The sequence below is a fragment of the Eutrigla gurnardus genome (assembly GCF_963514095.1).
Source record: "Eutrigla gurnardus genome assembly, chromosome: 4".
NCBI lineage: Eukaryota > Metazoa > Chordata > Actinopteri > Perciformes > Triglidae > Eutrigla > Eutrigla gurnardus.
The window spans coordinates 10,398,955-10,425,651 of NC_139918.1; the positions used below are offsets into that span (position 1 = coordinate 10,398,955).

Genomic DNA, 26,697 nt, shown 5'->3' on the forward strand with positions numbered 1-26,697 from the left:
ATTTATTTTTCGGGTGGCTAATACATCATCAGAATGATATGTTAAATTACATGTTGATTCTGTCCTAATCACTGTAGTATTTCATTAACGAATGATTTTAGGGAGATGACAAAGGTGTTAAATCCAAGATATAAGCCCCCATCAAGGGAAGCTCTTACGAACCAACTGATCCCAGCCTGGTACCAGGTGGAAAGAGAAAACTTCATCTCAGAATTCAGAGATGTGAAAAAAGCAGCCATAACAGCAGATGGATGGACAAGCCTTGCCCAAGACCATTATATAACGGTCACTGTACATTATGCAAAGCAGGGAAAGATCTTGGGTAAAGTCCTAAGAACCAAGGCAGTGTATGAAGCCCAGACAGGTGCTGTTGTGGCTGAGGAGATTGAAGAAATACTTCAGGAATACGGCATTAGTGATAAGGTTGTGGCAGCGACGGTGGATAATGCAGGAAATATGAACGTGGCAATGAAGAAGCTGCAGCTTGTCAAGATCGGCTGCTTCGCACACACATTAAACCTTGCAGCCCAGAAGATCCACCAATGCAACGCTGTCACCAATTGGGGAGCAAGGGCACGTGCCGTGGTGAAGTGGATGAGGAAGTCTACCATGGCCAAAACTGTCCTCAAAGAAAAGCAGCAACTCCTGAGTAAGTATCTATGCACAGTGTTTCCCCTACCATTGTACAAGCCAAAAAAAAAAAATCAATATGCCAAAAATAAGCCACCTATCAATTCATTCATAAATCAATAATCATTTACATTAGGAGCGCCTCCGCGCAGCACAGTAGACTTGCTCCGCAAGACGCGCGGCCGCAACAATCCGAGCCGCGCACTCCCGCTACGTTCTTCTTCGTGTACTTTACGCGCTTGATGTTGTTCTGATGCTGCTCTGCCTCGTTAAACCACCACGATGCCACTTTCTACTTTGAAAACACGGAAAGTTGACACTGTAAGCTGTTGCACTCTTCAGACTCGTGGTGTGAGCGGATTTTTATAAGAAAAATGCCGCTGTGTGTCTCCGTCCAAAATCCGCTTTCCTCGCGCTGCCTGCTCGCACAGATCCGCTCGTGCACACATTCGCTGATGCAGGTCGAGTGTTGTCGAGAAATATATGCAGAGACGGCGCTCCTTAATAACAACATCAAGCCATGCGTGTGTAGTATTAGGACGTGATGACGTATGTACAACCGGCTAACGGGCCAAAGCCCGTTTGGGCTGGAGCAGTGTGAATGCAAAGCCGCGGGGGACCCCCCTGGGGCAATCATGCCCGGCACGCTACTGATCGCGCCCTTAGGCAGCCTATGTTAATAAAATAAGGATTGTTTTTGATAAGCTGTGGAACTCTGAGTTAACCTATTTCTACCTGAATTTCTATGAACTATCAGGCTGTTGAGTAAATCTATAACTTATATTTTACTTGATAAAATAAGACAATATATGCACTCATATGTCGTTATAGTGTTTTACAGTATCTGTAGCTATTAATGTGATGCTCCTCATTTTCCAGCCATATTTTACCGGCCCCTTATTTTGGATCATTTCCATCAACCGTCACCTTAATAAGTCACTCTCTCCTTGAATCCTTGAAAACCTTGAATACACTCTGGTTGAAAAAAATGTTGAATGCAAATATAATAATATAGTAAAACAGAAAGCCTTGGGGAAATAAAAGAGGAGAGACAGTGGCTGGAAAGACACAAAGTGTCGAAGTCAAAGGTATGTTGTTTCACTGTTAATGAGATATATGGCCTTGAAAAGGGTCAAATCTGAGGGGTCTGTTTAAATCTAACAAGTAATGACAGATATTGCAATATGTGTTTGACCAGGTTAAATGTTAAAGTCCCCCTAAACCAAAAATTGACTTTTTTAAATTATTAACAAATGTAGTGTTTGGGTTCTGCTAAAAGACATTTCAGCAGCAAAGTCGCTAATGCAGCCACAACTGAGCATTTTAGATTTAAAAATGCTGTTTCAAAGCCAGAGTCTGAAAAAGTTGGATTCAGTTTTTCAGCAAACAGTCAGGATTAATACGCCACAATTCCTAGCAACCAATCCCGTTGAATTTGTTTAGCATCTCATTTGTTGTTCACTGTGATGTGATCTACTTACACAGCTATTCAACAATAGTATCATTAGTTGCCAGGGCTGAGCGGTATAGTCACCGCCTTGGATGCAACCTTGATTTGAATCCTGGTGCAAACTTAGTGTTTTGACATTGCTCCTCCGTTTCCCCTGCCCCCGCTAATGCGCACCGCCTTTACTTACTTTACTACTTACTAATATTCATAGAATCTGGATTTTTCAATGAGGGAGAAATAGTAGACTTGTTTTTAGCCTCTTTGGTAGTTCTGTTAAACATTTTTTTTGTGGGAAAGCAATTTTAATCAAAAAATAGTCATAGCAGAGCATTTTTACAAATTTTAAAACGCCTCTTTAGAATTAAAATGTGATTTTCCTCTTTTCTCTTAATATACAAACATTTTCCCTAGCACCTAGAGCAGGGGTGAACTGGTAATCTGGCATACTGGGCTTTTTTCCAGTGGGCCAGCACATCTTGAGGGCTGACATATTTTTTATTTGTAATGTTTGTTTTGTTTTTTTTCTTACCTTTTACACCTTTCCACTCATACTTGTTTTTCAGATAGTAGATGACAACAAACGGGCAAAGGTATTGATATTATTATTATTATTTTTTTTAAGATGATTATTGACAACTTTATGTGACAGTGATTAAGTACAAAGTCAGGAAAGGGGTGTTAGTCTAGTGGTGAGCACTTTCGCCTCACAGCAAGAGGATTCTGGGTTCAAACCCACCGACCAGCTGGGGCCCTTCTGTGTGGAGTTTGCATGTTCTCCTGAGTTCCCGAGCCGGATTTCTCTCCGGGTACACCGGCTTCCTCCCACAGACCAAAGACACGCAGGTTAGGTTATTTGGTGACTCTAAATTGCCCATAGGTGTGAATGAGAGTGTGAATGGTTATCTGTCTGTTAGGGATGTGCATGGTTACCCGGGTACTCGAGTAGGCAATCTGCTATCCGGTTATGAATTTATTATCCAGTTAACCTAGGATTAAAGAAACGGCACGTTAGAGCGCAGTCTAGTGTCGGCTCAAACTACATTATCATGCCACGGTTCGGCTTTTTGTGGTGTTAAACAGTTTCGGATCAAGCAACGTGATTTTCTGCTGTGTAAAAGCATTTTTGGATTGAGCCTCGGACTTTCAAACCTTTTACAATAATCTGTGGTGGTTCCCTCGGCGTACGCCGTCGGGAGGGAGACGACAGGTGTCATCAAGTCTGTTAGAAAATATGCTTTCAGTTTACAAACATTCTGAAACCTTCCCAGTTATTTCCTGAGACGATGCGAGGCAGAGAGGACTGAAGGCGCCAAAATGTAGTGTGGACTAATAAATAAGCACCGCTAATGATTTTAAAAAAAGAAAAAAAAGTTTTTTCCTCCGAGGCAGCCGCGGCATAAAGATGCACATCTGCCCCATATGTGCATCTTAAACTCCAGTCTCTACTCTTATTATCCACCTGATATTTAGTCTGACGACGCTGTGTGTCAGTAATGCGGACTGTCTGACGGACAGAGCGCATTTATGCACCGGCTGCTCTGTCCGACATGGCGTCATTTTATTTTTTTATTACAGTATTCGGTTACGCGGGTACGACAAGGTTAGGATAATTATTCGAAATGCCCATCCCTACTGTCTGTATATGTTAGCCCTGCGGTAGACTGCGGACCTGTCCAGGGTGTACCCAGCCTCTCGCCCAAAGTCAACTCAGATAGGCATCCGTGATCCTAGTGCAGGATAAATGGTATTAGAAAATTAATGAATTAGTCAGGAAGGGCAGGAGAGAGAGAGGGCATGGTATGCAGCAAATGGTCCCAGGCTGGATTAAAACCCTGATCCGCTGCGGTAAGGACTTATGACACATTTGATCAAAACATTGCATCTCCTAAATATTGCCATTGGCCATTTTGTGAAAGTATTTAGATAATTTCCTTGGTTGCAGCAGCCATTTGCCTCTCCGTGCTCCTCTCTCTCTCCCTCCCTCCCTCCCTCTCTCCCTCTCCCCCTCTCCAACGACCTCTCTCTCCAAGTTTTCTCCTGCTCCATTTCTTGCTCCAGTCCACGCTGCTCGCTAACTTGCTAGCTGTTTCCTCCGGCTTGCTTGCTTTTTCTTTTTTATAGAGGTCGACCGATTCATCGGTTTGGCGGATTAATCGGCCCCGATAGGACGTTTTACAAACTATCGTAATTAACGGAAAATGGCCCCGATAGTGGCCGATGGCTGTTTTTTTTTTTTTTTCCCCGCAGCGCCGTGAACTGCTCCTTCCATGGCCTGCTGCTCTCTGTCTCTCTGATCACTGAGGGTATGATTTCATACGAACCGTTAATTTTTTCGTATTGAATCATACGAACGCCCAGTATACACGCAACTTTTGGGCTTGTTTTTCTGTAAAGTAGCAGAAAAACAAGCCCAAAGTCGCGGTTCAACCGACAGGAGTACCCAGCCTTTGGAGTGGTGGAAGAGAAATAAGGAGAGATTTCCAAAACTTGCTGATCTGGCCAGTAGGTATCTCTGTCCACCACCCTCCACCGTCCCCAGTGAACGAGTGGAGCCGCCTGTCTGGAGAAAATGCAGACAAGCTCTGCTTCCTCTACTACAACATCAGGCTTCTTAACTGGGAGTACTAAGTCTTTGAGGGGAAAAAATAGCTCCTACTCAAACTGACTTTTTCCTTTAGCCTACTGTTAGTTTGATGCAGAACTCCAGATTGATTAATCACTTTGAGTAACTTTGATGTTCAGTTCCAGATTTCATTTAGGTGTTTAGACTGATGTTCAGTATATCCATTTAGGTGTTTATTATTACATTGAGACTGATGTAACATTGAGACTGATGTTCAGTATATCCATTTAGGTGTTTATTACATTGAGACTGATGTTCAGTTATGCAGATTTATTTATTTCGGTATTTATTACTTTTATATCCAGTTAAAGATTTATATATTTATTTTGGTATTTATTACTTTGAGTTTGATGTTCACTTTGCGATTTTTTGCCCTGCTGTGATGTTTACTAGTAGACTATTAGGACATGCAGTACCAAAAACGGCCACAAAAACCCCACCAATATCAGCATTTTAAAAAAATCACTGTGACAAATTGAGGCAAAACACCCTCCCGATTTTTTTAAATGATTTTGAAAAGACTATGATCTTTAAAAAAAAGTAAGTTTGGACCTGATACTCGTCAATTTTGGGGAATATGGCTCTGAAGTTGGGCAAAGATGTGTTTACTTCCATTTTTGAGCCTTAATATCTGTGAAACTAATCATCTAAGAGAGACCATATTTATGTAGAATGTTTAAGCTAACACCAGAGATCGAGGCAGAAGTGATAGAAGTATTTTATCTGCAAAAATGGGAGCTCAACAACTCTTCAAATTTGCTACTTCATTTCGACAAGCCACATTTTAAGTACCTACCATACTAGGTTATCATTGAGCTAAACCCCTGATATTCCATGTCTGGAGGCTATTAGTAACAGATATACACTGTAGAAATTGGATTGAAGGCCATAGGTGAGATAGTTTTCCAGGTATTGCTGGCTTTTCAGAGTATGATGCCAAAAAACGTCTAAACTACCCTTCATTCAATGTTTAATGAGAAGACTGTTGACAGTAAAACCTAATATTTTGGATTTTTCCTATTAAGTGTATCTTTGTACAATAATTTTTACATGACATTCTGAGATGGTCAGGTGGGAGGCATTTGATGAAATGACACGGAATGACCCATATATTTTTTTTCTGTAAAATTCTGTAAGTTTGTGAGAAGATACTTGAAGTCTTGTAGAATGCACCTGAAGTGAAATTAGTCATTGGAAACAGGCATCTTGATTTGAATTACTTTTTTAAGATAATGTAATATTTTACTGCACAGGAAATATCCAAAAGGCATTTTATTCTGATATTCCACAATGAACAGTTAATATTATGCAATTAATCTTATTTCCGTATTTATCCTGTATATGAGCCTGGTTGTGCAACATATTATTCTGAAATCTTCTTAAACGTCAGCTCCTCTGAGCAGTTGCAATGAATTTACCATAATTATCACAATACGGGCGTACGACAAATTTCCCGGCGGCTGGTTTGACTTCGGAAAAACGAATGACGGCTCACTCGACCGCAGTTCAGGGTCGCATCGAGCCCGGCTTCACTGCACCTGTACATCGTAGAGCGAGTGTCTGCTTTCACCAAATGTGGGTTTTCCCACCCGTCCTCATGAACTGGTATGAACTCTTCTCCCCGGCTCCTCCTAGCTGAGTGCCTGGTGTCCCTGAGCTGTCGCCCTGCGTGGTTGACTCTGCCATCGGTGTGTGAATGTGTGTGTGAATAGGTGAATGTCAGTCATTGATGTAAAGCGCTTTGGAGAAAAGCGCTATATAAATGAGGCCATTTTTAACTCTTCACTGTCAAACTCCAAAAGTGACACTGATTTCTGGACTTTGGGCGCTTTTAGCGTATTTAAGGGATAAATTAACAAGTAAAACGCAAAAACCAAACCAACAAAATTGTCTTACCCGATGCCGTGGTTCAGATCCGGGCTCTGCTGGGGCTGCTCCTGGATCCGCAGCCCGGAGGGGCTTCCTCGGCCTCTTCATTCCCGCAGTAGCTCGTTGACGATCCTCTCCTGCGGCTTCCTAGCAAAGATGCGTTCAGGGTCCTTTTACTCCAGCGGTTTGAAACTCTACTGTTTGGGTCAACTCTCCAGTTTTAACAAGTCGCGTCAAGTCCAAGCGCGAAAAGAAAACACAAAATGGTCGACAGCCCTTTTATACCTGCTCTGGGGTCGTTCTGTTTAGTTCTGTTTCCACGTTAATCACTGACGCGCGTGCGTTAATGCGTGTGTGTGCGTGCGTGTGCTTGAGCATTTCGAGACACATTTCATGTTTTTTTTAATTCTCATAATGTATTTTCATGTTCTTGTATTGTTGTCGTCATGTATTGTTCCGACACTTTGACAGGACTTCAAACCATCTTCCACTAATGCAGATTCACTCATTGGCTTCATGCTCCACATATATAGAAGCAAATCTGTACCATAATTAAATTAAAATAGATTCACAGAAATGCTTTTTCATTTTCAGAATACAGCTGCATTGTTTGATAAAATTAATAATAAATCATCCAAACTGCAGTTTCTTTTTCTTCTTCAAGACTGCTCATTTTGTAACTTAATTCAAATGAAAAATAAAAGGACATTAACGTTGTATTTAGATTTAATTTTCATAAGATGCCCCAGCAAATAGTTACCAAAATTCAATTTGAAATATCCAATTTGAAAATGAAAATGCATTAGCAGAAAGGCTTCATTTCTATGTCAAAGCTTTGTTATGTGACTCATAAATCAAATTAGTAATAAATCATCCAAAATGCATTTTCATCTACTTCGTTTTCATACACCCCCCTCCTATGCCTATCTCCTATGCCTATCTCCTATTCCTATCTCCTATTCCTAACTCCTACTCCTAACTCCTATTACTAACTCCTATTCCTTGACCTCTGGAGAAAACGTCATGGGGCTAAGGAAAGGCGATAGGAGATATCAAAAGGATTTAGGAAAAGTCGACCGCGGTGCTCAGAGAATCCGACCGGACTTTCACTATCCACGTAGGCCTATTGTGTGTTTCATGAATTAGTATTTATATATAACATGTGATGATTTAAAAAAGATTGCCCTTTTTCTATACCATTGTGTGATTATTTAAAGGCTCTGATACTGGCAGTATTTTCCTGCTGAAGGACAAACCCACATTTACTACATTATTTTAATGACGTGCACGTGATGTGCAAGTGAGTACAAGCCAAACATTTCACATGTTTACTGCATATGCTCTTTGCAATTCTACAGCATTGTGCAAAAGAAAAATACACTACAGTCACTTATTTAGAACAAACATAAGAATCACCCTTTTGGAAAAGCTTCAATTCACAGTGTTCTTCCAACATTTGGTTGCACCCTCCGACCAGCCTCAGCCATTGTGAGGCCGTGATTGACAACATGGTCCACAAGTGTAGCCCTAATTTCATTAGGAATCTGCAGATGTATTTGGCCTCTTCTCCCTTTTCCTCCGTTTTGTCCCCTTCCTCCCCGAATCATCAACTCTCTTCCACGATGCTGACCTTCCATTTCTGTGTCACAGAATTGTAGAAATGGTACACTATGTCCTGCTCGGTTCATATATATATGAACCGCGTATACGCTTGCCAAGGGAGGGTTCATGGGATTCATCCCTGAGTGACTCTGAACAAGTGGCTCGTCATTGATTACAACTAATACTTCACACACCTCCTCGTGAGTGAAAGCTGAAGTTCACCTGAGAGCAATTATTCAATTTAGGAGACATTTCCAGGAAAAAAACGATAAAGAAAGGTATAAAATTTGATCAACAATTTTGTACGTAATGACTCAAGCAATGAAATGAAGACTATTAGTTTTATTGGGAATGACTATTCAGCATCCATAAGCATAGTTAATTTTGGATTTTGATTAAAATAAATAAAATAAAATACAATACAATACAAAATAAAATACAAAATAAAATCTTTTTTCCATAAAAACAGTTGCACTTACAGTATTTCACAAAAGTGAGAACACCCCTCACATTTTTGTAAATATTCTATTATCTTTTCATGGGACAACATTGAAGATATGACACTTTGACACAATGTAAAGTAGTCAGTGTACAACTTGTATTACAGTGTAAATTTGCTGTCCCCTCAAAATAACTCAACACACAGCCATTTCTGTCTAAAACACTGGCAGCAAAAGTGAGTACACCCCTAAGTGAAAATGTCCAAATTGTGCCCAAAGTGTACATTTTTTGTGTGGCTACCATTTTTTTCCAGCACTGCCTTAACTGTCTTGGACATGGAGTTCACTAGAGCTTCACACATTGCCACTGGAAACCTCTTCCACTCCTCCATGATGACATCACAGAGCTGGTGGATGTAAGACACCTTGTGCTCCTCCACCTTCCATGTGAGGATGCCCCACAGATGATCAATAGGGTTTTAGGTCTGGAGACATGCTTGGACAGTCCATCACCTTTAACCTCAGTGTCTTTAAGCAAGGCAGTGGTCGTCTTGGAGGTGTGTTTGGGGTCGTTAGCTTGTTGGACTACTGCCCTGGGCCCAGTTTCTGAAGGGAGGGGGTCAAGCATGACGACTCAATACTTTTCTCCCCGCTGCTGCCATACATTAGTTTTCTGGAGCAGGGTACACAAAAACCAGAGGTGGGTAGAGTAGCCAAAAATTGTACTCAAGTAAGAGTACTGTTACTTTAGAATAATATGACTCAAGTAAAAGTAAAAAGTATTGTCACCCTGTGTTACTTGAGTAAGAGTAAAAAGTAATGGGTGAAAAAACTACTCAAGTACAGAGTAACTGCCGAGTAACCTCCTTTATTAATCAGGTCAAATAATGTCAAATAATGCACGGAGAATTCCCTTAGACAACTGAAACAGTTTATAATAAACACTAATAAATAAATAACTCCACTTGTTTCGGGAGACACAAATGGCAACGCATAATGTAGCTGTTTTTTTTTTTTTGCCTGGAGTGTGAACATTTCTTTTATGTGGGGCCAGGGGTGTTGTGCCTCCTCCTCTTCGGCTTCTTCGGAATTGCATGCCGTCTCCATCGTTTTGTTTCTGCGCTCTTTTCCGCCTGTTTGCCGCGGCGAATGTGTGTGCGGTCATGTGATGGCTTAGGCTTTGCCTGATTGGTGAAACGGAGTTAGACGTCGCTAGGATTCAATTTCAATGTTCGCACAGAAACGGCAAAATACAACAACAAATGGAAAAATACTTTTTTAAGACAAAATCAAATGTTTTCAGTATCAGTGAAATCAGTAGTGTATATTATGGTGATAGGCCCTGGTGCAAATATTTTTTTTGTGCCCTCCCGCTTGGACACACACGCACAGTACGGTATGATAACTCTCCCGGCCCGGGGAGAGAGACGTGCATCGGCTCGGCCCACAGTGCTCAGCAGCAGAGAGGTGACGAGACTAGAGCCGAGCTGTATTGTGTAGTGGAGAGGGGCCAACACACGCTATGCGTAATTGCGCACACACGCACGATCGTCCTCTCAAATGCGGCTGCGTCTCTCCAGGTCACTGTGTGAGCGAAAGAAAAGCTCTGACTTGCTTGGGCAGACGTTGTTTGGTGTCACCCGCTGAAATTTAAATATCTAGCCCACCTTCAAAAAAAGTACGCACAGTGCGTACAGGATTCCGGCTGGCGGCGCCACTGGCTCTGGTCCCCATATAAACAAAACAGACCATGCAGCAGACGGATCGATAAAAAAAAAAAGTATCGAGCAGAATCAGCCCAATGTAACGGAGTAAAAGTACCGCTCCTTCTTCACAAATTTACTTAAGTAAAAGTAAAAAGTATGCTGCTTTGAAACTACTCATAGAAGTACAATTTTTCCAAAAAGTTACTCAAGTAAATGTAACGGAGTAAATGTAGCGCGTTACTACCCACCTCTGACAAAAACAAGCTCCTGGCTCCTTTAGCTTTTGGCACCAAGTACCGTGATGATTCCCATCTGCTCCGGTCTCCTCAATCCAGTCCCAGCGCCACTTATTTTTAACTCCCACTTCCAATCTCGATGTTTCTCAACCCTTCTCAATATACCTGCTATCCATGTTGTAACTCCTCACCGCTCGCTAACGTCAGAGAGATATAAGAGTTACGACAGCTTTTGATGTCGCCGCCAGCGCGGTCACGTGGTTCATGTAGCTCCAGATAGTTCCAAACTAGGCTGCCGCTGTCATGTTCTTATGGGAGGGACAGTAGTGAGCTTGCTTTTGAACGGTACAATATTAAAAATAAACCGTCCAAGGGAATTTACAACTGTGACTGAATTACTGCATGTACATCAATGTCAGCTCTCCAACAAAAGGACATTTTTTAGCTTCAAGGTTTTATTTGTCACTCAAAATTGAAGATTAGCCTGCCCTACAGTAAAATGGCATACATAAAGAGTAAAGCAATAAGCCTATATTAAGCGGCAATATATATTTAAGCATCAATGATGTTCAATTAAACCCACATTATAGTTTCAACAACGTTCAAAAGTCCGCTAGCTTAATGGTAACGTATAATGTAAAACCTCATAGACGGGCTAAGAGAAATTGTCATCGCTATCGCCAGTTCGCAGCAATCGATAGCGATAGCAGTGAAGCTGCTAAAGGCCGTTTTATTATTTTGGCTTTAGTGCTGTTAACAGGTCACAGTTTAAATATGTTTTCATGCGAGAAAATCACAGTTTAATCCAGTGCAGAGTCTGTGGGAGCCGCGACCGGGGCAGCAGCGCAGGTCTACAGATCTGATCGCCCGGGGCCAACCTCCGTCGTCATCCCGGGGAGAAAACGAGCCAAGTAACTTATCCGCACGCTTTTAGAGGTTTACCGCGGGCTGGTTAAATTCTTTTTAGGAGATTAATGTTGGTCTCATTGATGAAATCTAACAACTGTGGCAGTCGCATTAGTTTGTCTGAATGAAAAGTGTGCAGGGCTGCCTCTGGGCTAATGTTAGCCTACATCAATTGCTCTGGCTACGTTGTCCGAGGTGTGGTGCCTGAAAACTTAAGGCCCGCCCTACACTGCTCTGATTGGCTAGAACTCCTTGATTACCTTGAGTACCATTGGTAGTTGGAACTATCACTTTAAACGACTGGTCACCACAGGCTTTTTCAGGATGGTCTTGGCTTGACTTGACCTGACTTATCACGCCGACGAGAGCTGCAGGGGGCAGGCTCTAAAAGAGACCGTAGCCAAACGCCGTCAAGTCGGACAACAAAGTCAACGTGACTATGGTGCTCAAGCGATAGAACACAAACCAAGAGGATATGTTTTCATTATATATATATATAGGGTCTTTTGCTGGAGTTCTGCCTGAAGCTGAGCTAATTGTTGGCTCAGCTGGGTGGGTTTTCTCAGGGAGCACCTGGAGAAAAACCCACATGGGAGGGGATACTATATTTAATTTGGGGCCAAATGGTTTTTTTTTCTAGTGGGGGGAAACTGGCGCTCCCGGAGAAAACCCACACGACACAGTTTTTTTTTACAGCATACATTATTTTCCAAATTATAAATTTAGGGCCAAATTGGGACACAGCACAGGTTCAACGCCTTTTGCGCAGACCGATGCTGTGTCTGAACCTCTTGAAGAGAGATTTCTTCTTCTTGGGGAGCTGCACCTCCTCTGGCAGCTCCACACAAGGAAGACTTTGCTCCAGACTTTCGACCAGGAGCTCAGTCACCAGCTGGTCGGGTGAGGTCTGGTGCAGCTCCTCAGCTCCCTGAAGAGCAGCACCATTCACAACTTCGATGTCTACTGGTGCCTTCTCCAGCTCCTGGTCAAGGGTCTTTTGCTGGATTTCTGCCTTTAGCTGAGATAATTCAGCTTGGAGGTCCTTGTTGTCCTCCTCGGCAGTCTGGAGGTCATTTGACAGCTGCTGGTTGGTGGAGACCTGTTTTCTCAGGGCCTCCTTCGCCAGCTCCTGGTCCAGGGTCTTCTGAGATAATTCAGCTCGGAGGTCCTTGTTGTCCTCCTTGGCAGTCTGGAGACTATTTGCCAACTGCTGGTTGGCTCTACTCGAGCTCTACTCGAGCTCTTCTTGCAGTTGAACTAATTCAGCTCTGAGGCCTTGGGCGACCTTCACCTCAGCCTGGAGATTAATGGTTTTCTCCAGGCTGATTGAGGCCTGTACTTTTAGGTTCTCCAATTCCTCATCCTTTTCAAAGTTCTCCTGCCTGAGGCTCTGGATCGCCTTCTCCAGCTGTTCAAACTTTTGCTGGAGGATTACATAAGACACCTTGAGGTCCTCATGGTCCCTCTGAAGATCTTTCTTCTTCTTAATCTTCACGGTGCTATGGGCGGCAGAGGCAATCTCCATTTTGGTCAGGGTCTCTGGCTCACTTGCGCTCTTGAGCCTCTCCAGTTCGCCACGGACGGCCTTTCCCCGATTAATGTGCATTTCCTTCAGGGTCTTTTGCCGTTTGAGCTCCTCAGTGAGCTCCACCCTAATGCTGTACTCTTCAGCATTGATTCGCTGCTGCTCACACAGCTGTGAGTGCAGCTGGTTGATGGTCTCCTGAGGGGTCAGTTGGACACGAGGCCTCCTGCTGTTTCCCTGCTGCATCTTGGCTGCTGGGGTGATGGTTTACAATGATGTTAAAATGTAAACTGGCTTTCGCCGAGGAACAGATGGACAAGAAGAGCAGACTGGTGGAGACAGCCTGCTCCAGATGTAAAAGTTCTGTCACTATCTGCTTGAACGTAGATGAAATTTTCATTCCTATATACAGTATATATATATATATACTGTATGTATATATATATATATATATATATATACACAGTATATATATACAGTATACACATATACAGTATATATATATATATATATATATACACACACACATATACAGTATAGGCTATATACATAAATATGTATATATACATATATATATATATATACATACATATATATACATCCATCCATCCATCCATCCATTTTCTACCGCTTATCCTGTATTCAGGGTCACGGGTATATATACATATACAGTATATATATATACATACAGTATATATATACATATACAGTATATATATATATATATATATATATATATATATATATACAGTCAACAAAAATATAAACGCAACACTTTTGTTTTTGCTCCCATTTTTCATGAGATGGACTTAAAGATCTAAAATTCATTCCAGATACACAATATTACCATTTCTCTCAAACATTGTTCACAAATCAGTCTAAATGTGTGATAGTGAGCACTTCTGCTTTGCTGAGATAATCCATCCCACCTCACAGGTGTGCCACATCAAGATGCTGATCTGACATCATGATTAGTGCACAGGTGTGCCTTAGACTGTCCACAATAAAAGGCCACCCTGAAATGTGCAGTTTTGTCCATGTGTGTGTGTGGAGTTTGCATATTCTAAATGACTTTCCCTCAAAGCAAAATAGAGTAGTTAACGTTCAGGAGAATGTTGCCGCCATAGAAAAAGAGCAACCACTCAAGATTTCACATTTTAATGACTATTTTACAGACAAGCTTTTCATGAAACAAAGCCAAGGCATGCATGATGATATGTACATTTACTTTCCGACTCATGCTGAGCTCCGAATTTGTCCAATAGCAGCTTTTTAATAGCAGTTTACGGTTCACACAGAGCAGCACAAACCTTCATGTTGATCTGCTGCACGTTTATGGCTCATTCAGTATTAACATACGATAATAACTTCATTCTTTTAGAGAAGGACGATATTCTTAAAATCTTGACATTGCAATGTTTTTTTTTTCCGTGCAAGCTGTTTCACCACTTTTAAGTCATGGAACTAGCCAAATACATTTCTATGTATAGAAGTAAGTGGTCCATAAGCTCAATACTGGCCAAAATAGTCCACGGAGCAAGCTTACTTTCCTTTACAGTGACTTCAAACCCAAGCATGTGAAAACGATCAACAAATTAAAAGTAAACATAATGTAATGTAATTATGAGACGTTAATACCTTTGAGAAGAAATAAACAGTTTTTCTGTCAAACATTTTGTAAAAACACATCAGATACATCGAATGCACTTGGGACATCATGTGCAATGTTGTGTATAATATCCATCAATATGAATTCTCCTTGAAGCTCCGGAGTTTATTCAATGTGATGGGGGGAAATCCTGAAAGTCAACAGGGCGCGATACTGACATTGCTTCTTAAAAACGGCACTTTTCCGGTCCCGGGTGCACATGCAAAAGGCTGACGTCAGAAACAGAAGTGCATTTGTGAGTATGAATATGCAAACGACTTCTTTGAGGCAAGTAAAAAGTAAAATTGCTGAATGTGTAAGGCAGAATTGTCTCTCAGTAGCACAACGGGAGCAGGAGAACAACTTCACCTTCGGAAGTGGAGATGCTGAGGAGGAGGAGGAGACGGGAAAATAGTCAAACGGAGGCATCATCCACAAGGAACAAACATGACACGTCACTACATGCTGTTTACCTGTTAGACCACCTGCTGAATGAGCCCCTTTTCTGGATCATGTTTATCATCCAGGTCCTCATCGGAGTCTGAACACGAGACAAACAAATCCGTGTGAAGAAAAAACAGCTTGACATGTTGGGACTATTCACGATGACATCACAGGGTTTCTGCTGGCAATACTCTCTCCACCTCTTATTTAGACAAAACATATTGACAAACTGCAGAATCATAATAATAAATCACAATATATTTGATCGCATTACGAAGCATACTGCAAATTCGCAATAAAATCATATTATGACCTAAGTATCTTGATAATATATCATGGGGCCTCTGGTGAATATCATCACTCATATTTTAATATTATAAATATAAATGTTTATATATTCCTATACATATTTTAGGGGTGATGGATGACGATAGTTAACTATTGGATCTATGGAGCCTCTCTCCCTTTGACTGTCCCTTCACTTCATTGTAGTTTCCCTTCCGTCTGTGGATTACTACAATGTGAATAATGGTCAAATCAGAGCAGAGACTTCTATTGACAACCGTCCATTATTCTGAAATAACAGCTAAAGATAGGAGCATGTATCTCGGCCAATAATGTCAACGTTGTTTTGACTATGTTTCCATAAATACATAAAGCTTAAAGAGAGGGGGAACAATGAACAAGGAGAAAAAACATTGATGAGTTGAAATTATTACTCAGGGACACAAAGTATGTCAAAACTAGGGATACGTCTATAAATAATAATAATTCATTGGAATATAGCCACTGTGGTCCGTTTAGCCCTCTCTAATAATAATAATAATAATAATAATAAGGATAACCTGGACCGGTAACAGCCGCTGCAGCACGACTTCACACCACTAGAGGGAACCGAGTACACAGAGTACACAGTATGTGTGCTTCCTGTATTCACACTGAGCTCGTGAAGCGATGAGTAACGTATGTTTGAGGTGTTTTGGGGTTCGTGTCCGTGCGAGGGAACAGACCTGCTACGGACTCTGGTGGAGAGTAGAACTGTCCGTCAGATAAAGGACCCGGACTCATGAGAGGAGCTCGCTCTGTGGCGTCCATGATGGACTGATATCCTGAAACACACAAAGCAGCATACATGAGGGTAACAGCAGGAGAAATACTACATGCTGTAGTATTAACGATAGTAGAAGGAGTAGAAATCACAACAGTAGTCACATAAACAGCAGTAATTGACCCTTCATTAATACTTATTTACTTACCAAAGAAATGAAAGAGTTTCACATAAAAACATTCTAGTATTAGTAGTAACAGTACTTACATTACTTTGTTTTATAGTGCTACGTGCGGTGCTAAAGAAAGTAATTGTAATGATTGTAGCACAAGTTTATTTGTACTGCACATTTCAGCAACAAGGCAATTAAAAGCACTTCAAAAAAATCAATTCATATTACTGAAAGTAATTATGTACAATCTTTTAAGGTACTAATACTTGGTTGTAGGACTTTTACTTGTAATGAGCAGTGAAGGGTATTTTTAAAATCATGTATTGGTACTTTTGCTTAAGAATAAAGATTGAAGATACTTCTTCCACTACTGAATATTAGCAGCTGCAGTATAGTGATAGCAGAGTGTTTGCAGAGAAGACGACTGTGACTCACTGTTCTCGTCTTCGGCCTCCTGAGGCAGAACCTTGAAGTCCAGCAGCCACGTTTCTATCCAGGCCAACACGAAGGAGATGATGGGCAGCAGGTACCCAAAGGCCCCCTGAGACAGCAGCTACACACACACACACACACACACACACACACACACACACACACACGCATAATGCCGTGCATGTGGAGTAATAAGTAATAAGTGAGCAGCGGTGCCGACGACGTATTGATGATCGTTCACAATAATGATGGTGTGGTTCTAAAAGCCTAATAGGGATGTGTAATCAATAATGTGACCCTTACCTTTGATAGAATGACTTTAACAATCAAGAAAGCACAGCTGACTGCAGTGGTGATCTGTGATAACAGAGGAAACACTGATTACAGGCGGTCTTATTATCACACGCTTTTTTGTGATCAGAATCAATATTGCAGGTTTTTTGGAGAGGAAAACGGTAATGAAGTATTATTTCTAGTTAACTATGAACTAGTACATATATTAAAAAGGGGAAGGACAAAAAAAACAGGAACACCAACACCGACCTAACAAACAACCTTCATTGAATGTGGAACCTTTGTCTCCCCCTGCTGGCCGTGAGAGTAAGTACTCCATACTGGAATCCTTCCTCTGAAGGCAGAGTTCATTCTGTCATATTCTGAGCTGCTTCCGCTTCGCTCAAAGGTTTTTGTTGGAAGCTTCACTGCATAAAAACAATATCTTACCCCCTTTAAAAAGAAATTCCCCAGACAAAAAAAAGACTTGTCTTGTTGCAATTAAAGCTCATAGAAAGTAATGAGTATTTCACACAGCAGCGCCCTCTGCTGGCACAAATCATATGACAAAGAAGAAACTCACCGCGATGGCCCACCAGTGACGGAGCTTACAGACGGCGTAGGCCAGGATGAGCGTGGTGAACCTGAAAACAGCCAGGAGCTGGAAGGAACAAAAATAAGATATAAAGGGAGCAATGACAGAATAAATAGCATCAAAAGTGGAGAATGTGTGAAGGACAGAAACAACAGGAGGAAGGAAGAGAGAAAAAGAAAAGATGAGAAAGAAGAAAAAGAGGAAGAACAATAAAAACAACGACAAATTGATTAAAAGTGGTCTTTCAATCTAATACACACATACATGTATACGTGCATATATGCATTTGCTTTTCACCACTTTTTCCATCTTTTCTTAATCTATGTATATATTTTATTTTTTCAACATTATTGTTTATTTACTTACTTACTAATTCATTTCTCCCTTCTGTTCACACGTAAATGCAGTCCTCTGGTCTTAGTGAGGCATATATGAACACACTTTCACGCAAACAGGTAGGAAACAAATCAATTCTTAACCTCTTGTGTCTTGTGTTAATGTCTGTATGGTGTTAGACTCTAAATGTATTACCTCTCTGTAAAGCAATTAAGAAAAAAAAGAGTAAGAGCTTACAAAAATGTCAAAGAAGGAGGCGTGGTAGTCGTAGTGCAGGACTTCTTTATCCAGCTGCTTCTGAATGCCGCCGTTCACCTGGAAAACAAACAACTGGTGGAAACAATCTACTCGGAAAAAGCTTTCACTTGAGACTCTTGCATTGGTTCACATACATTTATTGATAAGAAACCGTTGATACGGAAATGCTACATTTATCATTGCTGCACCATGAACTATATCATGACAACGCTAATTTGTATTTAGGTCGCCGTCTATGCTGAATGGGGGGATATTATTTTCATTCTGTATAATATTCTGTACGTTAGTCCCAATTTACTGCTTTTTCTGGTAAGATGCTGAACTTCCTGGTCTCAGTACATGTTCTCTAATCTAAGAGTGTTTATAGTCGTGTCATGCTGGATTCAAATCTGTTGCATTGTTTTCAAACTGCTCATACGTAGCGGTACAGTTAAAACACACACACACGAGTTTCGGTGCTCAAGGTTCACTTTGCTGATACTGGAGCATTCTGGGAATGTTTGCTGCAGTAAAATCACTTCCTCATTCAGGTCACGAGTCTACAATCTCGATTCACTTCCAGTGGCTACAGTTGTCGCTAGATTTGAGGGAAGCGTCTGATGAAGTCCTGCATAAAATGAAATCATTGGTAATCAACACTGTTTAAAAATGTAAGTTAATGTGTGTTCAATGTGTGTGCCAACTTACTATTGTAACGATTATACTATCGTTACTATTTTTAGGCCGCATTCACACATGTAGTTAATTTCATTTGGTCCAGCCGTAGAGGAAAATGATACTCCAGTTCCCGTAAACACTGACCTTTTACAAACCAACCAAGAGGGGTCACATACAGACCAACCGGCAACTTGTTGATTGGGCAGTTTTGACGATTGTCACCCTGCAGTTTAGGCAGCACTAATGCTTTGAATGTGTATATTATTTTCTTTGAATAAACCAAGGCAGATTACTTGTGCTGACTGCTACTTTATGATCTACACAGATCTATAAGATCGCGAGCTGAACAGATTTCACGGTCAGCAGATGGATTTATTAGCAGTTTAGCTTTTTTTCATGCTGTAATCACATATCTGCCATCATGAAATCCTGACGCACACGTAATCTGTATGTACGGTCTAGAGCTGGACCTCAGCTCTGTACTGCTGAAGCATGTTATGTCAAAATTCATAAGTAGAAGAAAATGTTATGTCAAAATGTAAAATGCAAAAGATATGAAAAGAAGATGAGATTTTATCCTGTGGGTAATGGGGGCGGGACCAGATAAGCGTTGGCTTCTCCCGCTTTCCCTTTCGGCCATGTGTATTGTATTATTTGAACAAAGATGAAGTGTGATGACGACGATCTAATTGACATGCCCGAAATAAACAAATAAATAAATAAACGAAGCCAACCAGAGTCCACTTTGAAGCGGACTGAGACCCACGTTTTCAAGCGCTTGTTTGCACCAGGGTTTGGTTTACAGACTTCACACCAGCACATACGAACCGAGCAAACAGACCTGAGGTCCTATATTGTGCACACAAGATCATCAATTATGAATCAAATGGAGTGTCTCCTTCTGAAATGATTAACCATTATAAATCATTAACCTCTGATCCAGGCATTCTGGCTTCGGCACACATGTCTTACGTTCAGCTCGATGATCCAGAGCAAGGTGATGAACAGGAGGTCAAAGGTGACGAAGAGGCAGAAGGTTCTCCTCACGTCTGAGATGCACTTCTTCTCCACGGCTTCGTACGACTCCACCCTTGTGCAGATGGGTGTGGTGATCACAGAACCGGCTCCCCTGCTGGTCAGCCGGGAATCGGCGCTGCTGCTGCATCGGCTGTCCATCCTTGGTCACGCCCCCTCCCCCCCTCCCTGGACAGGGCCAGCCTGGTCAACGCGAGGTGGACCCGGGAAGAGTCAGAGGAGGCGGGTCATTGGAGCAGGCCGGTTTAGTGGAAGAGGACTCCCTCTGAGGAGATCATCATCACAGCTGCACCTGCAGGAAAGATGAAGGAAAGATTGAGAACGAGGTTGATCCACTGTGCACCGTCCACCAGCATCACCCTTTGGCTCTACTGTCCTCAGAGCGAATGCTGAGGAAGTGGCGAGGTCACGGCGAGGGCTGCTGTAAAGTTCACGGCGAGGTTCCCTTCCACACAGCCTAAAAATATCTTGACCATGAATATGAATCGAAGCAGGATAGTTCAGTGGATTAAAACATGTGATTTTTTGGGAAATTATCTATCTTATTTCAATAAATATTGGGTCTGGGACTGAGGAAGAGCGACTGGCACACGGCGCTGACGGCAGGGCTCGCGGTACCGCATGTGTGTTCATTTATGGTTTTTAAATAATTAATATGCAGAACAGGTTTATAGATTGACTGATAAGGAGAGAGAAAAGATGAAAAGAGACAAGACGCCGACCGTGTGCTCCACGTTCATGTCAGTGACTTAAAATATGTCAATATTGGCTAAAAAAAAAATTTCAGTTTAATTTATTGTCATTCGAAACACGTTACGATATGAGGGAACGAAACACGTAACCCAGGACCAGCAGCTAGAAATAAATAAGAACAAAAAGCAGTTGTGCTTTCAGTTCAGCCAAATCCTCACCGTGGGCATTTTGGAGAGGAAGTAGACAAGGTTGAAGAAGTGTAGGGCTGCTGACTAATCAGTTGTTTTGGTTTCAGTCTACTAAGATCTCTTCAGTCAATGAGTCGTTCTTTATGCTTTTATCTGAACAACTTACTCCCAAGACAGTAATGAGCGCATCTCTGGTAAACACAGGATTTAAAGTGGTGCTTTTGTGTGCTTATCTGTGAAGGCACTTGTTTATTTTACAGAACTGTCATTTTAAATCAACGAATCCATTAGTCAATGTAATCGTATGAGTGTGAGCCGATTATGAAGTTCTTCGTCGAGGACAGCTCGGGAGAAACGCGTGGATTATTCATTGAAACACAGACAGCAGTTCTGGATAGAAAGTAGCTGCCTCAACTATCTCCAAAAATGGACACCACTCGCTGCATTAGCACGCTACCAAGTGGTTAGTAATCTTTAAAATGATATTTGAACATTACACCCATACATGATGCCATTCCAACACCAAGGGCATTAATCTGCTCTGCTGCCATTACAGCCACCACTCCTCTGGTTTCGGTCTCTCCAGTGGTTGCACATGATTTCATTTCTCAAGTGGGAAATCAGCTTCATCTCAGCATTACCGTTTCAATGACAAAATGCATCTGTTGTCAGCTAGGCTTTGTTCAGCTGCACTTGGTTAATGATTTATAAATGATCCCGAGGTTTATTGGACAGGTTTATATGAGGAGCAATCTCAACACCAGCCTGTCAAGTTACAGTTTAAAAACATTTGTTTGTCCAAAATGTCTAAAACTTCCTGAGTTTAAATCCTAGATCCTAGACAATACAGTCCGGTGTTTTTCGATTCCCAGGCGCTTCACATTATCTCTCTCTTTACGTCTTTCTCTCCAACTCTCCCTTCCTCAGTTTGCACGATGAACTCCTAGACATTTATGTGAATCGTGATCATTTGCATCTGGATTTTTGCGTTATAGAGAGGTTATGCCCCAGGCTTTCCTGTGTTCCTAATGGGACCCAATTTTGGAAAGAAATATGTACGGTAGTCAACAGTGAGAGACATAGTTTTTTGATCCTGTTTGAATTGTGACTTTAATTACAAATATCATGTTTGTCATATTAAAATATAATTTTGCAAGTTAAAAGTAAAAAAAAAACAGATGTGTTTATTGACTCCATATAACAATGAACATGAGTTATTGACCTACATGTGTTTTGAGAGGAGGAGCCTGCGTCATAAATCAAACGTGATGCAATTCATTCAGTCCCCGAAGTTAGCAACAACTCCGAAACACTTAAGGTGGGCTGATCATTAAGGTGAACCAGCGTCATTCTCTTTGAAGTGACAAGCTCTGAGTCTCCTAGCTTTCTCTTTTAATATTTCTATTAACGTTTTAATTGATAGCACGGTTGAATGGTTAATTATAAAAGGTAAATGGTTTATTATTAATGCAAACTCTGCTCTGTCTGTATCAGGAAAACACAAAGTTGAATGTTACAATATCAGCAACAGATTCATGTCGTAATTTTTATTTGTTACAATCAGAAAGTGAGGATTATCAGGTGAAAATTAAAAATGTTTTCAAAGTTAAGTACTGACATTTAAGTATTTGTTCTTGTACTTGGTCTGGTTATGGTGTCCTGAAATCTCCTGCCAGGGCTGACGCCGGCGTGGGGGGCAATAAAAAAGGAAGGCAGTTAGCCAACAAACTGTAACTCCAAAATCATTTATGGTCACTTTCCTGAAAAGTCCAACCGTCCACCAGCCTCCTCTTCACATGCTTTTATAGCCACACCAAACCTATGCTTTCACCTGATTTGACCATTGTCTTTTTGACAGTAATTTAGGGAAGTTTAGCTATGATAAAAAAATAGGTATCAGCATTTCATAGTACAGGGATTACTCAAGTTAGTTCAGCATTATTTGTTCTGGAAATCTCATGCAAGAGAGATTTTTATTATTGATTATATATTTCACAATACTATGCTGATACCAAACTTTGACTTATATTCTGTGCTATATATATATATATATATATATATATATATATATATATTAGGGCTAGGGCTTAAACACGTTAATTAAGATGAATTAATTACACAAAAATGAACGAGTTAAAAAAATGAACGCATTTTAATCGCACTTATTCTTGCACCGCGGAATGTTTCTCACTGGATGAGTTTTAGGCGGACCGATTATACTGGAGCACCAACTAGCGTTCATGACTTCAGACAACAACAAACCACAGTGAACATGAACGCAGAAGAAGCTGATGAGACCGGTTTTGGTTGGCCCCGTGGATGGGAAATTTTGTTATAAAAAACGAACGGATGGAAGCGTCGATAAGAGCATGGTTGTGTACAAGCTATGCAACAAGGAATTCGCATATCACCGCAGCACATCGAGCATCAATTATCACACACTCCACCAGATGCTATTGCTACAGTTAATGGCAAAAATTGCACTGGTCTGTTGGACTTGGTTGAACAAAAATAAACAATATTTTGTTGCTTAAGCTTATGTATTCATATATATGTATTCATATATATATATATATATATATATATATATATATATATATATATATATATATATATATATATATATATATATATATATATATATATATATATATATATATATATATATATATATATATATATATATATTATCTCTACGTCTTGATGACATCACCACTTTATGGAAGACAAGGAAAGATGTTCAATCAGTTCAGGAGCAGAGTTTCTGTGGGGGAGAGTAACTCCCTCTGGACATGGACTTTAGGCTTTGACTCTCTGGAGACATTTTACATGAAGAAAAATATATCACACACTTAAGGAAAGGGAAGAAACAGAAATGCAGGGGGCTTCTTTTGAAAAAGAAAAACTGCAGCAGACTAACTGAATCATAATTATCTGTGCTTTTTGATCCATTTGCTTGGATTCCTTTCAGACTTTTTCTAAACTTATATCTTAGTTGCCTTCTGGTCACGGGATTTCTTCAGATTAGTGGATTTCACTGAAACATTTGTGAAACTGTTTCTCGGTGTAATCGCCCATCTGCAGATGAGTGCAGTCATGCAGAAGAAGCTCTTTACATCTTGTGCTTATTTAAGACTAAAGCAAATTTGTGGATATTACTGTCACAGTAGAGCTGACTATCAGTTCCTAACTCAAAGAAAAGATATTAAAATAACATCCAATTAATTGGATAATGTCTCTTAAAGCTGTATTAAGTGTTTTTATTTGGTCACTTAAAAGGAAGACAAAGTAGCTAAACTAACAAACATACAATTGTTTAATCCACATGATGAATGTAGGTCAGGTACTCGCCCTATCGTAAAAACATTTGTGTCTGTTTGCCTCGAGTTTAGCATTTTGAGCGTCACCATTTTTAAGGAAGTGACCATATTTGGACGGTGAAGGAGCGACGGGTGGATCTGATGAACACAAGCGGCAGAGGAGCAGCACCATTACTGGATGTGGATCCATCTGGATTCTGGTGTGACGCTGCTAACAAAGTTAGGTTCATAATTCAAGGTCAACTTTACAGCTGTGTTTACAGCATTACTGCATTAATAGCGTGGTAGCGAGGCTGCACTAGAGACCTTTCAATCACAAGCTAACCCCATCCGAAAACAAAGCCTGCTTTATGGTCTATTTGACTCTAAATGAACCATAATTTACTAAATGAACATCATGCTGGATTGGAGAAGACTCCAAACTAGAGATGGAGACCATAAACTCATGTTTACAATGTTTACTGAGATAAGAAATCAAGTGATTTTCTCATAGACTTCCATACAATCAGACTACTTGCAATCAGAGGAGTCGTCCCCTGATGGCCAGCAGAGAGTCACTTTGGGGGTTTCAGAACCAGAGCCGCCTCGTGCAGGCCTGTTAGTTTGCTTTTTCCCCGCATATAAATGAATACAGCCACAAAAAAGAGTTTTATTTCCATTAATGTGTCTATAATAGTAAACAATAAACAATAATTGGGTCCCCTTTGCCCTATGATGCCCTTAAAGTTGTTTCAGAGACAGAGAAAAAGTCTACCTACTCTGGTCAAGATTATATTTTCTGAGACTACTTGCACATGTAAATATTAATTCCTGGGGTGTGATGTAAAAATCCTTTGTGTCCTCAAAATACAAACGAGTCCGTTAAAAGACAAATTATGATACGTCATCAGGGATGGACACCGCTTCCTTATTCGTTTGGATCATAATACTGAAGCAATCAGCATTTGCCTGTCTATTGACCACTATGTAACGCTTGCATTCTGCAGACTTTATTTGGGGAAAAGTTTCAATAATCTGTAGAGAGGGCTGAAACTTAGTTAGAGCAAATGAAATCAGCTGACACAACATGCATGTGCGTAACAGTTGTGAGGTTAAGACGGTCAACCTAATGGGGAAACATACCATATATTGTGTTTTAGAGTGACAGCGCTCCAGTAGTAACACTACAGTATGGCCAATCCACCAGAACAACGGAAACACAAAGTAGTGATAAGCTGTACAGGACAGGTATGGCCCAAACCATGAATTGATTAATTGAGAAAATAATTAGCAGATTAATCACTAAAATACATGCAGACGTAGATGGGGAGGTAAATGTAGCAGACAGCAGGGAGGAAGAGGAAACTCATAAATTACACAAGTCGCCTCGGTGTCAAGAGTCTAGACACACGTGCACCACCAAATGATAATGTCATGATATGACTAATAAGGAGGTTTACATACCCCAAATATGATCAAAACCAGGTTGAGACTGAAAACTAAAGTGTGCTTGTAAGCAGGCAGTGGAGGCCTCTAAAAAGCGTGTTTAAATGGGGCCTCTGCAGATCTGAAGCCGGACCACAAACATAAAAGTACTCAATATGCAGGATGGCACATTTCAGATTCATATATTATGAATCACTGGATTACAATTATTCATGCATTCATTTTTCACGTCACTTTAATGTTGCAGCTGGAAAAGGTGCGTTTGATTACTTCATATACTGGCAGTTTAACCTCTGACAATATTTCATAGTTCATTAGGAGTTTATATGAATGATCTAAATCAGTCACGAGTAACTTCAGCGGTCAAATAAACGTGGCAGAGTAGAAAGTAGGGGTAGCACACGCAAATAATGTACAAGTATCTCTAAAATTGCGCTTCTAAAGAGTACTTCAGTAGAGTGAAGTACTTCCCACCAGTGATGCTGTCGCAGCGGATGAGCTAGCTAAGGCTAACCCTGCATCACTTCGCAACTTGACATTTATGATAAAAAAAAAACAACAAACTGCAGCAGTGAACACAAAGAGCTAGAAAAAGACACAAGTGGAGAGGAGGCCAACAACAACAACAACAACAACTATCATAGCACTATGGCTTCCTTAGCATATATGTGAGCTGCTCAGCCCGGCGTGGAAGAAACACGGCGAACAGAGGATGCGAAATAAAACACACATGTATCATGGAGCAACTGTTCAAGGATGCCGTAATAAGGCAGAGGTGTTTACCAGCAGTTCAAGTAACAACTAAGCTAGCTCATTAGCGTGAAGCCACGTAATAAACCAGTTTTCTATTTTTTAAAGTCTCCATTTGGGTCCTTACCTTTCAACTCGGTGCTTCGGGGTTCAGTTGTCTGAATAAGCCCTCGGCTGATTGCAGTCGGCAGGTTTCTACCGACACGCAGCAGACGAGTCCTCCGTTCCCCTTCTGTGTCGGACAGGATGGAAGCAGCCAGGATATGGAGAATAAAAAAACCCGCCGCGAAGGACTCTGGGATATGAAGTGTGTAGCTGCACCACCGGCCGGTTCAGTTGACCAGAGCTCCCCTTAGCGGTCATGATGGAGATCAGCAGCTTTTGGGGTATTTTACTGATTTATGTATTTACTAATTTAGTCACTGGGTGAACTGAG

At 40.9% G+C, this 26,697-nt stretch overlaps 2 protein-coding genes across 2 annotated transcripts in view; one reads left to right on the forward strand and one right to left on the reverse strand.

The window, feature by feature from the left end:
- Positions 1-14,129: 14,129 nt before the first annotated feature.
- stard3nl (STARD3 N-terminal like) lies at positions 14,130-26,522 on the reverse strand. The gene is made up of 9 exons (XM_084008857.1): positions 26,389-26,522; positions 19,823-20,177; positions 18,173-18,250; positions 17,588-17,665; positions 17,035-17,088; positions 16,735-16,852; positions 16,090-16,188; positions 15,109-15,176; positions 14,130-15,021 (listed from the first exon to the last, which is right to left on the reverse strand). Exons 2-8 carry the CDS (start codon positions 20,024-20,026, stop codon positions 15,112-15,114), a joined length of 696 nt encoding a protein of 231 aa, XP_083864983.1. The 5' UTR covers positions 20,027-20,177; positions 26,389-26,522; the 3' UTR covers positions 14,130-15,021; positions 15,109-15,111.
- Positions 18,651-26,697, forward strand: part of basp1 (brain abundant, membrane attached signal protein 1) — a 360,963-nt gene continuing 352,916 nt past the window's right edge. Inside the window, exon 1 of the mRNA XM_084008859.1 lies at positions 18,651-18,657. The gene's annotated coding sequence lies outside the window, so the exon portion shown is untranslated. The remainder of the gene's footprint in view (positions 18,658-26,697) is intronic.

Bases quoted from the DNA above. Each gene is read 5' to 3' on its own strand.
- stard3nl (XM_084008857.1), bottom strand. From the start codon at position 20,026: ATGGACAGCCGATGCAGCAGCAGCGCCGATTCCCGGCTGACCAGCAGG. The intron at 18,251-19,822 runs GTAAGACATGTG...TTTGTTTTCCAG, and splicing joins TCTGGATCATCGAGCTGAAC to GTGAACGGCGGCATTCAGAA. The intron at 17,089-17,587 runs GTGAGTTTCTTC...CTGTTATCACAG, and splicing joins GTCACTGGTGGGCCATCGCG to ATCACCACTGCAGTCAGCTG.